The following is a 16445-nucleotide window of genomic DNA, read 5'->3' as shown; positions in this document are numbered from 1 at the left end:
AAGATAATGTGGGTAGCAATTTAGTTGTTAGAATTTATGTTCTATTTTTGTAGAAACATAATATATCTAGATTATAGGAAGATAATGTGGGTAGCGGTCTACTCACTCACTCACTGTTGGGCACTACAGTCCCTGTAGGACCTCAGGTCTCAGCCTCAGCCAGCATTCTTTCCCATGCCTCGCGGTCTCCAGCGAGACTCCTCCAATTTTCAACTCCCATTCCTCTCAAATCATCTTCCAAATCATCCAGCCACCGATGTCTGGGTCTGCCCCTTTTCCTTTTTCCTCCTGGTGCACCATTTAGCATCCTTTTAGGTAGCCTAAAGGGCTCCATTCTTTCCACATGTCCCTACCATCTTAGCCTGCTCTTCTTAATAGCACAGAGGATATCAGGCTCTCCATACAATTCCTTTAGTTCGTCATTGCTTCTGATTCTCCACCTGTGCTCCTCTTTAACGGCTCCAAAGATCTTTCTTAGGACTCTTCTCTCCCAAACCTCTTCTATTTTCCTTGGTTAGAGTCCATGTCTCACTGCCATACATTACCACTGGTCTAATTATTGTTTTGTACAACAAAAGCTTTGCTTTCCTGGAAAGACTTTTGTATCGGAGAGCTTTTTGCAGGGCATAGAAACATCTGGTTCCTGCTACCATTCTGCCGTTAATTTCTACTTCTAAATTATTGTTCTCCGTCACAACTCCTCCCAGGTACTTGAAAGTACTGCAGCTGTGAAACATGTTTCCCCCCACATCCACAATATCTCTTCTCTCCCCGGTCTGTCTAGAGGTTTTTATATATTTCGTCTTTTCACTATTTATCATGAGTCCTAAATCCTGTGCTGCTCTCTTGAATTCTTCTACAGCACCATCCAGTGCTGTTTTGGTTCTCCCTGTGATGACTACATCATCCGCATAAGCCATATGTTGTGTAAGCCTATTGTAAATGGTGCCACCTGGGTTTGTCCTTATTTTTTTAATGGCAACTTCTAGGGTGAGGTTGAACAGTACTGGTGATAATGGGTCTCCTTGTCTTAAGCCACTGTTAACCCTAAAGCTATTAGAGATGCCCACTCGAGTTTTCACCTTGCAACTAGTCCTTTCCAGGGTCATCTTTGTTAATCTTATTAACTTGCTAGGTATTCCCTGTGACTGCAATGCCTTTAATAATTTCCCTCTGTCTACACTATCATAAGCCTGTTGGAAGTCAATAAAGAGGTGGTGTAAGTCAACATTGTACTCATACGTTTTCTAGAGCATTTGTCTGATCGAGAACAGGTGGTCTGTTGTTGACCGTCCTGGGTGGAAACCGCTCTGGTACTCGCCCAACAGTTGTTTGCTCTTTTCCATCATCCTCCTACGAATTGCTACCGACAAAATCTTGTAAACTGTTGACAGAAGGGCTATATCTCTGTAATTTTCACATTTTAGTTTATTCCCTATCTTACGTATAGGGACTATAATAGCTTCTCCCCAGTCAGCTGGCATTTTTTCTTTCATGCATATATCCCATATCACCTTGTAAATCTGTTCCCAAGTGTCTTCCGCTACGTATTTAATTAGTTCTGAAGGGATTTCATCGGCCCCTGGAGACTTATTATTTTTCAGGGACCAAATTATGTCCATAATTTCTTCCCTGTCCGGTGGTACCTCCTCATCAATATCCTCTTCATTATTAGATTGGTAAACCTGGTGGAAGTATATATTGCTTGTCTCGGGGTTTAGAATCTCCTTAAAGTAATGGAGCCACCTATCCTTGATTTGTTCAGGCCCGGTGATAAGGTTTCCACATTGGTCCAGGCACATTTCAGTCTGTTGAGTAAAGCCCTGTTTTTGTCATTTAGCACCCTTATAGAACTTTCGGCTTTCATGTGCCTGAAAATGCTCTTGCATCTCATCGAGTCTTCTTGACTCATGTGCTCTTTTCTTATCTCACATTATTCTTTTGGCATTTCTTCTTTTTTCGGTATATGCATCATATGTCCTGCGAGTATTCCTTTATAGAATGCTTCCTTGTCTACTTCCTCTGCATCTTCACACGGGGCATGTGTGCTTATCAATGATATATTGCAGAATCTACCCTTCAGTCTGATTCCGTAGATCCTGTCATTGACGCAGTTATATCCTATCATCGTGTGTCAGATACTTTTCTTTATCATAAACCCAGGGTGGCGGTTTACAAAGGAACAAAATGATAGAATAAACTTGGTATAATGGCATAACATTAACTAAATATGTAGTGACTGAATTTTTTGTTGAATATCTCATTATTCCCTCTATTATATTTTTTTATAATATTATTCTCATGATTACAGGTGGAGGCATACATGTGAAACAAGAGGGAGAGTTTATCGTCCCAGATGATGGTAAAAATATTTATTTCATACAAGTCTAATATTTGGCATTGCGTTGTAATAACTGTGTGTTTTCATAAAAGCTGAAATTGATAAAAGTTCTCTATATGTATCCTGTGTTTGTTTGTTTATTCAGAAATTAAGGCGTAAAACCCACCGGTCATCAATGCCAACACCCCACTCATATACACACTCAGTGTTCAATTATATAAATGAAAACAAAAATACATATATATGTATAAAATAGATAGATAAAAATACATAACGTATAAAAAACCAAACATATAATATATAAAGTATACAAAAAATATATAATATACAAAAAAGCATATATATATACACATATAAACATAAGCATTCATTCATATATATATACACTATATATTTACAAATAGTCCTTGTATTTTCAGAAAAGACATAGTCTTATTTAAATATGTTCCTCCATTTCCCAAGGCCTCTGATATATTTGAAGGTATACCCAGTTCATTTATTCTTCTCGCGTAGAAAACACACTCTTCGAAGATATGATTTATTGTCATTCTTTGATTATATTTCTGGCATCTGGGTGGATCCTCCTTTGTAATTAAGTGAAGGTGTGTGAGCCTTGTGTGTCCTAGTCTTAGGCGTGTCAATACAACCTCCTCTCTGCGGTTGCCGTGACTGGAACTGCTCCATGCCTTGACATTTTTCATAATTGCCTTCAATTTATTTGGCGGGCTGCTGTCCCACAGTGCCTGCCACTCCTGTAATTTGGCCTCTCTTAGTGGCTGTGCGAGCTCCGATGCTGTCAAGAAAGCTTTACCTGGTCTCGGAAGGTTGAGCGCCTTTTTTGCTGCCCTATCAGCCATTTCATTGCCTCTTATCCCAATATGACTAGGTGACCAGATTAAATGTATAATGTTTCCATCGTCGTTCAAAATTTTTATGAGTTCTAAAACACAATGAAGTCCGGGGTGTTCTGGATACATGCTCTTCAAGGTTTTCTGGACACTCAGTGAGTCTGAAATAATCACCACATTATTAAGTGGTAAGCTCTTTACGTATCTCAGTGCCATTACAATTGCGTCGATTTCTGCTGCATATATACTATAATATTAGTGCAATTTATGTTTGTAGGTAGTATTTGGGGTTACAAAAGCGGATGCCGTAGATGTGTCTGATTTGGATCCATCTGTAAAAATTAACAAGTGATCGGGTAAAGACTGGATTATTTTATGGTAATGTTTTTTATAATCTTCCGGTAATGTGTTTCCCTTTTGAAATTTTGATAGATGAAGGTTTAATCTTGGTTTTTTATAGGTCCAGGGAGGCACTTCATTTTCTATTGCAGTTAGTTTGATTTGCCTCAGTTTATCTATTGTAGAGGCCATTCTCTGTTAAAGTGCCAATGTGGAGTTCCTTTTTTCTTGGAATTTTGCAGCAAAATTAGGTTGGAAGATGTATTTATAGGTTGGGTGCGTGTTTTGTAGGTATCACTTCGTCATGTAATTAACGGCTAGCTTTTGTCTTCTGAACAACAGAGGTGGTAGACCTGCTTCGGCACACAGACTAAGGGTTGGGTTCGTCCTAAAGGCTACTGTAGCGAGGCGTATTCCTGTGTGGTGTACAGAGTCTAGCTTAGCTAAAACATTTATACGAGTGGAGCCGTAAACAAAGCTACCGTAATCTATCTTGGATGAGATTAGAGCTTGATACACTTTAAGCATTGAGTTCCTGTCCGCTCCCCAGTTCGTTCCGCTTAGTACCCTTAATATTTTAAGTTTTCCAACACATCTTTCATTCAATAATTTAATATGATGTTCCCAAGAAAGGCACCTATACCTTGTCAAGGACAACCCCAGGAATTTATGAACGTTAACATAAGGCAATTGAACATTTCCCAAGTAAAGGTCTGGTGATTGTGGTGTGTTCCTTTTCCTACTAAAGTGTACACATTTTGTTTTTCAGCAGAGAATTGTAGTCCTGATGATCTGGACCAATTGTTGATGCGATCGAGAGCATCTTGAAGTTTTTCTTTAATTGAAGAGATGTCTCTTGCTCTGTATAATATTGCGAGGTCGTCGACGAGGGCATCACTTTAATTCCACGAGGTAGGTTCAATCCTAGGTCATTGATGGCTAGAGTGAATAAAGTTGTACTTAGTACACACCCTTGTGGCACTCCACTCACTTGCTCACATGGCCTTGAAAACGATTTTCCAATTCGGATCTGAAAGGAGCGATGTGTTAAAAAACTTTGGATAAATGTAGGAAGATTTCCTCGGAGTTCTAGTGAATATAGTTTATTAAAAATGGTGAATTTATTTGTTTTGTCAAAGACTTTGTGCATATCAAAATAGACAGCAACAGTTTGCTCCTCTTGAACAAAGGCATACTGTAATTCAGTTTCCATTTGAATCAGGTGATCCATAGTTTACCTCCTTTTGCGAAATCCACATTGAAAGTTTTGGACCAGACGGTACTTTTCTATGATCCATGTGAGCCTCTTATTTACCAATCGCTCCATTATCTTACATAGGCAACTGGATAGGAAAATTGGTCGGTAACTTGATGGATGACGTTTATCTTGTCCTGTTTTCAGAATAGGAATCACTATAGATTGAAATGGGGTATTGTAATCTTGCTATTCTTCAGTGGTGGAGAAGTCTAAATGCTGAAAAACATTGATAGGAGAGGCATCATTGTATACTTTAGAATAATATCCCGCAAATATATTACTTATTAAATCTGGATCGTCGAACAATTTCCCTTCACTAGCTAGAACATATCTGCAAGCTGCTCTAGTTCCTTTTATTTTCCTTATTTTATCCCATACGACTTTGAATGGGGTAGAAGAGTTAATGGACTCGATAAATGATTTCCAAGATTCCTTTTTTCTTTCATTTATAATTCTTCTACATATAGCCTTTTGTTCTTTATATTCAACTCAATGCTCCATAATCATATTTTTTTTAAATTTCTTGAAAGCCTTTCTTCGAATCATTATATAGCTTGTATAGCTTTCTTACAATCATTCTTGAACCAGGGAACAGGCGGTCTTTTGAGGCAGCCCAGGCTTTGCGGGATTGCAGCTGTGAGTATAGCTTCAGTTATAGCTTGGCATCCATCATCGATAGTTAGGCTACTAGGGGGATCTTGTGGCGGGCCAGCTACCGAAGTGAATTTAGACCAATCTGCTTTTTCTATGATCCATTTAGTTATAGTGGTGTTATCGTGATTGACATTTCTCAATTTCAAACGGATTGGGAAATGATCACTACCATAATACTGTAAGGTTCTGGTAGAACTGTCCAGTCTATAGCATCGATTAGTGAACTGCTGCACATAAAAAAATCTATAGATGAAAATGTGCGGTGAGTAGCGCTGAAATACGTTGGTTCACCGGAATTTAGTAGCAGAAGGTCAGTTAAATCTAGGAAATTTTCAATTATTTGACCTCTGGGATTGGTATTTTTAGATTCCCACAGTATTGAATTCGAATTAAAGTCTCCGGTGTATAAAGCAGGCTTTGTCAGCTGTCTAAGGGTGTGAAGGAGGTGTTCTGTTTCTATGGTGTTATCTGGAGGGAGATAAATACTGCAAATTGTGAAGGTAATGTTTAAATAAACTGTAACTGCTATTACTTGGAAGGGGGAGTCTATTTCTACTGGGTGGGAATAGATTGAGTCTTTTACGACAATGGCTACTCTTCTACATGCACGTTCATAGTTTTCATTGCAATCTGTTCTATAAATTTTGAAACCTTTAAGAGTAAATTGATCTGAAGACCTTAGATGTGTTTCTTGTAAGCTTAAACAGAACTGATCTTCATCAGAAATTAATATCTTCAAATCATTAAAATGGCTTTTAATATTGTTACTGTTCCTTTGGACTAGGGTCATAACTAGTTATGTTTTAGAGCTGAGAAGAACCTATTCTTGAGATCCTATACTAGTTATTCTTTGCTCCTCTCTCTTCGCTCTGCTTTTGGTTTGGAGATCTATTTCAAGTTTTACTTCTAGCTCTCCTATCTTTAACCAAAGTCCATTGACTGAGTGAGTTACCTGGGCAAGCGTGAGGAGAGGTGAGTTCGTTAGGGGCTCTTTTTTCCGAAGCTAAAGAGTCCGGATCCGTGGAACGAACAACTTCTATCTGTTTGCAAGCCGTAGGTGGTGGGTTAGTAGGTGTGGGAGATTCGGAAGATGAAGGTGTGGAAGGGAGAGGAATGGGAGAGGTATATATAGGAATAGTTGGAGAGGGGGGTGTCAAGGGGAGAAGGAGAAGAGTGGGGGTAAGCACTAACTTTTTTTTGGTTTTTCACATTATTAGAAAAAGTAATCTGAGAAGAAAGTGGATGTAGTGATTCGTACTTTTTCTTAGCTGCCATATAACTAATTTTGTCCATATCTTGAATACTTCTAATTTCCTTTTCTTGAAGCCTTGCAGGTTTTTGAAAAAGAGTCATGTTGTTCTGGGCAATTGACACATTTTAAGGGGCTACTACATTGTGTACCTTCCTGTTTGGCTTTTTCACAATATCTACATATTGGCTCTTTTTTACATTTAAGTTTTGTATGACCGAACCTACAGCATACCATACAGGTTACTGATAAACATTCTAACATTAACATTGTGATATCCTATTTTAATTTCATTGGGTAGAGCTGGGATATTGAAAGTTAAGAGATAATTATTACTTCATGTTTTCCGTTATTTTTATAAAATGTCATTCTTTTTACATCAACAACGTTCTGCATTTTCAATTCATCTTTAATTTCTTCGATAGAACAAAAATTGAGCTCCGGACACTAAATGAAACGCCCCTACTCATGTTTAGCCTAGCGTGTGGTTCAACCTTAATCTGAAAATTATTTAAAAGATTTTCACATTTTAAGATTTTATCAGATTGTTTATCAGACAATATTTCTACCAAGAGTGTTCCATCTCTTAATTTTTTACCTTGTTTGACTTCACCAATCAGATTATTTAAGTTTTTATAAATAAAAAAAGGCAAGATCCTACTGAAATCTAAAACATTTCCAATTTCATCAGTTTCTGTTCTTTTAATAATATAAAATCTGTTGTAGTTTTTTGGTTTAGTTTCATTATTTCTTATGTCTGTACTTTTAAATTTTGCTTTTTTACGTTTAGCATACACAAACTCGGAAACCACTGTTAAAAGTTACACAAACGCACTATTGTTTCCAAAGATCGAAGGCACAGGCACCGACGATGTTTCTTCACCGGAATCTGGAAGACAACTGCGAGTATCCTGTGTTCTGATGTAGGTTACTTTTTTGGTTTTAACAAATTACTTGATGTTTCTAAATTATATTAGTCCATCATTAGTAGAAATATGACTTTAGCAGTTGACTATCATGTAGATCTGATCTGCAGTGTATGTTTCCATCATTATGATTTTTAAATGGCTTCTTATTATAAACTTTGAAACCCTATCAAGGAAGCTACTCCTCGAGTGGACGCAAACCTTGCTTATAGAATTGAGTAACTAAGATCTAGGCTCATCTTGAAGGCCATTGTGTCCCAACTTGATCCGCATGAATAAAAACACGGCTGTATTATGATTCACCTCATTTTCATCCTCCATTGCACAAATTTCTTCAGCTACTGTATATTTACTTTGTTCATTTTTCCATTACTGACTCAAAAGACCACAAATGACAATTTTTGGACAACACCCAGGATGATATTTATACAATTTTATTTATGTTGCTAACTACAAAAACAATATATTTCTGCTTTTAATTTTTAAAATAATTTTAATTTTGTATTTCATCAGAAGTTATTTAATGGTTCTCATGAAATAATCATTGGATATTTTTACAGTTTCCACGGCTGATATCAAAGAAGAGGGAATTCCAGAAATCTATGTCGGTGAGATAGATTTTTAACTTACATAATTTTTGTTTGTAGTTGATATATGTGACTATTAGTATCAAATCTTAGCCATGTTTAAGATTAGACTGGGACCATTTGCACCATTTGGTGCTTGGTATATGCAATAAAGAGATTTATATAAATGTTCCAGCATATTGTAAATAAAAAAAAAATTAAACACTACCTTTATATATCTATTATGTAAGCTAATAGTTTGCCAATATATTTATTAATGATGCTGTTAAAGCTGCATAGGTCGAGTATTTGACATGAAAAGCTGCTCAAAAGTAAATGTTTTTTTCAACTTCGTCAGTAGCTAGATCTTTGGGTTGTTGATAGTTGCCTGAACTCTACTTCTATAAATAAAGATCTCCTAAATCAAAACTTTTAAACAACATTTATTATATATTTCCTTGAAAATTATTATTAATAATTACCAGATAATGACAAGTGAGGTTAGAAGAAGAAGAAAAGAGTAAGAAGAGAAGAAAATATAGAAATTATAGGGAATATAGAATAAAAATAGAAATTCAGAAATTACAGGGATCAATAGAGAACTAATCAAAAAGTAATCCTAGTTGTGAAGATGTAGGAATTTAAGATGAAAATGACATTTATATTCATCAGATATGATAATTTAGTTGTAAGAATTTATGTTCTATTTTTGTTGAAACATAATATATCTAGATTATAGGAAGATAATGTGGGTGGGGCTCAAAAAGGAACAAAATGATAGAATAAACTTTTTAATATTAACTAACGTTTCGCCCCATTTTGCTGGGCTAAATGAAAACAAGATACAAACATTGTAAGTAGTAACAAAAAGTTAGAATATATATACAAAGAAAGTAAGAAATTATATTATCACACCTGGCTGTATTTATTAGTAATTATTTTACTATTGATCTATATTTATATATATTTTTTTTAAATATTTTTTTTGTATTATTTCTTTGAATGTCTGCTTCAAAAACACCTCCACTGAATAGGCAACGCATATTCACCAACATGTCCGCTATGCAACATGGGTGACATGCATGGGGACCATATTTTGACATGTTTTGGTCTGAGAAGTATTCAACTAGGTGCCAACAAAATCAAGGCAAAAGTAAACTTATATTGGGCTATGAGGGGGAAATGGTGTAATAGTAAGAAATTATATCACTTATTGTAGCGTGAGGATTAAAAAACTTTATATATGTATTCTAATTTTTTATCATTTTTTACAAAGTTTGTATCTTCTTTTCATTGAGCCCTGCTGGGCGACACCTTGGTTAACATTAAATAGGTTTTTTTTACTATTTTGTACCTTTTTTTACTATTTGTACCTTTATTGACAACCCTCGGACTATCTTTGTACAATCTACTTGATATGGTAACCTATCTTTTTCCAATAAGAAATATTTAATATTTCTAAAAATATAAGATTACATTGATCTTGCTTGAGTTTTTAAGAGAGATATTAAAAGGACGCAGATTGGAAGATAGTCTTTAGAAAATTATACATTATGGATTACATTCATCTCGCTTGGAGTTAAGTGAGGTTAGAATCATGTAGATTGAAGAACAGTTTTTAGGAAATTCAGGATTGGAGTTTTTGTTGATAAAATGGCCAAAGGCATTTCTCCAAGAGACTTGAAAAGATTTAATTTTCTTTCTATTTAAAAAAAAAAAAAATCATTTTTTAGTGCACCTTACAAATCACTTCTATTTTTATTCATTTCAGGCATAATATATAATGGCATAACATTAACTAAATATGTAGTGACTGAATTTTTTGTCGAATATCTCATTATTCCCTTTATTATATATTTTTTATAATATTATTGTCATGATTACAGGTGGAGGCATACATGTGAAACAAGAGGGAGAGTTTATCGTCCCAGATGAAGGTAAAAATATTTATTTCATACAAGTCTAATATTTGGCATTGCGTTGTAATAACTGTGTGTTTTTATAAAAGCCGAAATTGATAAAAGTTCTCTATATGTATCCTGTGTTCTGACGTAGGTTACTTTTTTGGTTTTAACAAATTACTTGATGTTTCTAAATTATATTAGTCCATCGTTTGTAGAAATATGACTTAAGCAGTTGACTATCATGTAGATCTGATCTGGATTGTATGTTTCCATCATTATGATTTTTAAATGGCTTCTTATTATAAACATTGAAACCCTATCAAGGAAGATACTACTTGAGTGGACGCAAACCTTGCTAATAGAATTGAGTTACTAAGATCTAGGCTCATCTTGAAGGCCATTGTTTCCCAAGTTGATCCGCATGAATAAAAACATGGCTGTGTTATGATACACCTCATTTTCATTCTCCATTGCACAAATTTCTTCAGCTCCTGTCTATTCCTTTTTCCATTACTGACTCAAAAGACGACAAATGACAATTTTTTCCTTGTACATTTTTGGTTAAACTTTTAAATACAGAATATAAGGGAGAGACAGTTGGCATATAATTAAATAAATCATTAACATTTACATAATGGCATCATGTAAATGAGTTTATTTACCAGATTATAGTTTATCTTCGTTCAATAAAATATAAAGAACTTCCCCCGTTTCAGTTTTCTTATACATACAGCTGATAAAGATGGCAGTATAAAATAATGTAATTTTTTTTGTTTTTATAGATCATCAATCAATGAGAACAGTAATTGATGGCATTGAATTTTTTTATGTATCATCTGCTATTGGATTTTTATTTGATATTAAAGTTGTAGCCATTGTCTATTTTTCAAAATGTATTTTGATAATGCGATGCATCTTATGATTGATGAGTTCTGGAAGAATATTGAAGAATACCATTTCTGTGATAAAGAACAATAGCTTGATATTCAAATTCTTCACTACGACAAGTTCCATCTTTTCCATTGTTGATACATTACACTAGGGGTATTCATGATGTTGTGTTAAATGTAAAATGTTTTGCCATGTTAAATGTTATAACTATAAGATTGTGAGCAGCCCAATTTGAAGTCATGTTAAACGTTAAATGCACAAGAGTCCCTAACGGATTTTCTCAGCAACTTGTTGTATAAGCCTTTATGTTTATAACCTTCCTTCCAGACCCTCATGTTATTGTTTACTTCAATTTTGATTTAAGTAATTAATTACAACATGCCTAGAGTGAGTGAAAAGTGGAATTTGTGTGAAAGTATAGCTTATGAAATGAAATGAAAAAATAACTTTATTCTGTACGTATGTCCCCTAAGATTAATTACATGGTCTCTCTAGCTAGTCAGTAGTTGCTAGAATCCTCCCTCTTATTCACATCAAGCCACAGTGAGCGGCTCTTCTCCACGAGGATAATGCTCCACACTGGGCCCCATCACCCAGGGTGATATATAAACAATTTTATTTATGTTGCTAACGACAAAAACAATATATTTCTGCTTTTAATTTTTAAAATAATTTTAATTTTGTATTTCATCAGAAGTTCCCTTTTTTATTTAATGTATATATTTTTTTCTTTTCAAACGTTTTTTATTTTGAATGAGGAGAAGATGGTTGGGGGTGCGGTCAATGAAAAACACAAATAAGTACGATTAACTTGTTTTAATGTGCCAACGTTTCGGCTAGAGTTTCTAGCCTTCTTCAGGGCTAAAAACAGAACAAGATAACAACCACAGTAAGTATAGAAAAATTAAAAAAAATAAAAATAAAAAGAAAGTATAAACAGAATAATTTTACAAAATAGAATTAATAAAATGAAGTGATGAGAGAAGCGGGAAATAAAATAAAATGTAATATAAATGAAATAAAATGTATACATAGGTAATTGAAAAAGTAGGCAAAATAACATAATTAAGGAAATGAAATAAAAAAAAAAAAAATAATTAAAAAAATAAAGTTATACAATGCAAAGAAGTATGAACACATTAGTTATTATTAATTTAAAATTAAAATATGAAAAGAAAATGATAATTGAGAGGATGAAAATATATGTAACAATAATAGATGATAAAGAGGCAAATTATAAGTATAGTGTACAAAACTTGTAACGCGGGTAAGGAAAATGGATAAAAGTAGAGAAAATAAGGGGAAAGAGTAAAATAAAGAAAGGGGAAATAAAATAAAAACGAACCTGTTAGCTGGAAGATCAAACGTCTAATGGAAAAAACAGCGCTAATGGCGGTCAAACCCAGAATTAAAAGCACCCCCAACCATCTTCTCCTCATTCATCATCCACGGTCAACTATCTCTCATAATTATGTTTTTTATTTTGTTGTATTAGAATACTTAAAAACTCGACAATATAATTCTTTTCACCATTCATGGTTGGGCTGGTAAAGGTTCATTTTGAACACATATTTTATATTAATTGTTTTTAAGGTCCTCCAGTTGTCAAATTTTGTTGTTGTGTTTTTGTAATTATTTTTCATAAAAAAAAAATATTTTATTTTGGAAGGTGCTCCATTCCGGCATTATTCTCTTTCAGTTTTTTTTTTTTATTCATATCTTTTACCTCTAAAATAATGAAGGACATGCCAGAGGATATTAAAAGTCATTTTGCAAAACTTAAAAGAGAAATTAAATTTTTTTGCACCCCAGATTAAAACTTTTATTATTCAAGGGCAAGGTATAGCAAAAGATCCTGAAAATTTTTTTTTATTTAATAAAATTTATTTAGAACTGAAATCATACTTCACTTCCTTCTGTGAGGCCTATGATTCCCCTAAAGAACTTTGCTCCTGCTCAGATGTTTTATACCTTTTTTCAACTAAAGAAAATCTTTCCCTCTTTAAATCTGTGCAGGAATATTATTATGAAGGTCTTGCCATCCATTAACCCTACTTCTGTGGGTCCAGTTATCTCTTCAGCCTCTAAGGCTCATATCAATTATCTTCAATCTTTACCACAAGTCATGCCTTCTTCGCCAGTGACAACCAAGACTCATAGTCCTTATTCTATCAACAAGAAAATTCCCTATAATCATCGCTTTAGCTTAGATACTGTTCAAGGATCACTTTAGCCAACCAATAATTCTAAAGGGCTTCCTCAAAACTCTAAAGTTGCACACTTCCCTTGAAAGAGCCTTTTCTCAGGGTGATTGTAAACTGCAGAGTACCTCATACAGGTCCCCAGTAAACCACCTTAATTCCACTTGTTTTTTTGAGCTCCATACTTGAGGGTCTCCAGGCAGACTTCTTGATACTACTGGGCCCCAAGAGCCTGATTCACTGAGGTCAGATCGTCCAGCCACATCTGATCCTGATAAATCTAACGACATTTTGTTAGAAAATATTTTCGTCCAGGATAAAAAAGCCCAGCTATGTCAGATCCTAGTTATGCTAGTGACGTTTCGTTGGTAAATAATTTTCTTCCATTTCTCTCACAATCACGGCGCATCTCCAAGAGGTCTCCAATTTGTGGTCAACCTGAACCTACCTCCCTGCCTCAGCCTGAAAGCACAAGATTCAAACAGTCTACTCCGGTAAATGCAAATAAAACCAATGACATTTCGTTGCAAGTTATTTTTATACAAAATTACTCACAGCACTTGCCTTCTTCTATTGGGTCTCCAGGCAGTTCTCTTGATCCAAATGAGCTCCATGGACTTCTTCATCCACGAGATGATATATGGCCGCATCTTACCTCCAAGAAGTAATCAATGAATTACCGCCTACCTCCTGTTCGCTACTTAACTCAAAGAGGTTCTACAATTAAAAAAGGAACCCATATATTTCCTCTGGTTAGGTGGCGAACACATTGCTCATTAGCAATTGCAACCACCTTCAACTCATTCTTAATAACCAGGGGAACGTAGGAAGCCGATAATTTTTCCTAAGTGGTTATGCAAAGGTTGCAATATTCATCGGAATAAAGTTCCTCCTACAATATTCTTCTTACTATATTCTTACAATCTTTATATATTTTCTTTATTGTTATTTCAGATGCCCCACAACAAGATTACTTTTTACATGCTTATCTTAAACCTGAAAGCATTATGCTCTTGGATCCTGTTAGACAACTATATAGGGTTAAAATAAAGTGCCTCACATATTTTTAAAGCTAAAGCTGTCTGTAATACCTATTTGCAGAGCAGATATTACAGAGCTTCTGAAATAATACTTGGTTTACCTTTTTTTAAAGCTATATATATGTGGTCCCCAGGATGTGTTGTTGCTACCGCTGACCTCTTACTTTTTTAGGCTGGCCTCTTTACCCTCGTTCTTCAGAATATGACCAAATTAGATATATTTCACAAACCCAGGGTTTACCAACAGAACATGTACTTGGCAATGCTTCTAAAACTACTAAATTCTGTTATAGAGATATGGAAAGCACTTATCCATTTTGGAGGCTAAAGACACCTGAAGAACATGAGGCTGAAAATGGTATTAAATCAAAAGAAGCCTGAAATTATATTTTTAATTGATTGGATGACATAGGTCAAGTGAATGTTCCAACAGACCTAGAAGGAGGCGAGCTTCTTGCTGAGAAAGCAAATTGCAGGAAGTTCATAGATCTTTCAAAATAAATGCTTACTATGATCAAGTTGAGCGTCGTATTACTCCAGGAGAAGCTTTAAATCATCCATTTGCAAATTTAGCTCATTTGATTTACTATGTACATTGCAACAGTGTCAAAGTAAGTGTTCAAATGATGGAGGTATGCTGCAGAAATACTTATTCTAATGGATCATCCTCTCAGCATCAACATGCAACTCTTACTTTTAATAATAATCTCACAAACCCAGTCCAGAGATTAGTTAGAGAGTGAGCTAATCACTATTAACCTACATTTGACAACTTGTATCCTTTATTTCAACTTTGGAATAGTTGCCGATCACAGTATCCAACAACCAATGCTACCACCTCAAGAATGGGGTAGACCACTTCTTGTTCAGCCTGCTGCTCTTATTCTTGAGTATTGGCCTGTTTTTACTGCTGAGGTTTATTATAGAGTGGTTGAGAGTCCTATTTTGACATGGGGTAAAAGGAATATTGCAAAAAATCTTGCTCCTCCTGTTCCACACCACCATCTCACTTTACCAAGACAGTCTCATGATAAGAAGGACCAGCTACTTCTTAGCTCTGTGAAAAAACGTGTCAAAGAAAGTATTCCCAATCAGTGGCATATTCATTCATTGTCATCTCAACATGTTCCTCCAACTCACAATTCCAGTCGCCAACTAACTATTATTATACATGACACTCCTACTGCTGTTTCTGTTATAACAATTTCTGATAGTGAAGATGAAGCTCCTTCCAAAAGTTCCCAACACTGTACTCCTTTTAGTTCTCAACCTGTACACCAGGCCAACATGACCTCAGTAAAACAACATAATGGCTTTGTTTCATGCTACACTGTTGCTGATAGTGATAATGAAGAACAGAATGCACCATCCTCAAAAATGCATCATTAGGATCAAGAATACTCATCAAATGCAAGATGTTCTTCTGCAAAAGTTACTGCAAATTTATTTGATAACTCTTCCAAAGGCCAGTATCAACATCCAAGTCCCTCAAAACCGGGTGATTATCTACATTGTTTTTGGGACATAAAAAATGACCCTCATCATAAGTACCTTTCACAAGTAGAAGAATCATCGCCACGCATCATCAACAAGATGGCATCGTGAGAGTGGCAACTGTGAGGACACAAACTGGAGAATACCAGCGACCAGTCACCAAGCTCGCTCCCTTTACCCCCGTAAATGCTCATTTAAAATTTTGTACAAATTTTAGGAGGGCAGAATGTTGCGGCCTACATACATATTTTAAATAATCAGTTACATATTATAAATAAATTTATCTGTTGTAAGTATGTTTTATTTAGGCTACAGAGGTATAAGTAATACCAGTATGGTGTTCATTTACTGGGTCAGATGCCATTATCTCTCTAGCTAGTCAGTAGTTGCTAGCAGGCTGGCCAACCCTCATATTCACATCAAGCCACAGTGGGCGGCTCTTCTCCTCCATGAAGACATTCTTCACCTGAGGCCCCATCAGATGCCATCAGATGATCATACAATGGCAATCAGAAAAATAAAATACTTATTCAATAACACGAAAGACAGTATAATGCACCAACAATGGAAGGGGTAGATCTTGTAGTGAAATAATTGAATCTCAAGATATTCTTCTTTATCACAGCAATGGTATTCTTCCAAAACTCATCAATCATAAGATGCTTCGCACTATCAAAATATTAGATATTGCAGACCAGTTAATCTAAACCTCTCGCCTCCTATATATATATATA

The 16445-nt window shown here is 35.1% G+C and overlaps 1 protein-coding gene and 1 pseudogene across 1 annotated transcript in view; both read left to right on the top strand.

The window, feature by feature from the left end:
- Positions 1-16445, top strand: part of LOC106688527 (zinc finger autosomal protein) — a gene marked incomplete at its 3' end in the record, with an annotated part of 31843 nt that overhangs the window by 4766 nt on the left and 10632 nt on the right. Inside the window, exons 6-8 of the mRNA XM_067051750.1 lie at positions 2312-2362; positions 8176-8223; positions 10068-10118. Of these exons, the coding sequence (XP_066907851.1) occupies positions 2312-2362; positions 8176-8223; positions 10068-10118 (150 nt within the window). The remainder of the gene's footprint in view (positions 1-2311; positions 2363-8175; positions 8224-10067; positions 10119-16445) is intronic.
- LOC112210997 (uncharacterized) lies at positions 13510-16414 on the top strand (annotated as a pseudogene).

Source organism: Halyomorpha halys, unplaced genomic scaffold (genome assembly GCF_000696795.3).
Source record: "Halyomorpha halys isolate HHAL.00 unplaced genomic scaffold, Hhal_1.1 Scaffold1147.1, whole genome shotgun sequence".
NCBI classification, from domain to species: domain Eukaryota; kingdom Metazoa; phylum Arthropoda; class Insecta; order Hemiptera; family Pentatomidae; genus Halyomorpha; species Halyomorpha halys.
This window is presented reverse-complemented; position numbering and strand designations above follow the sequence as displayed.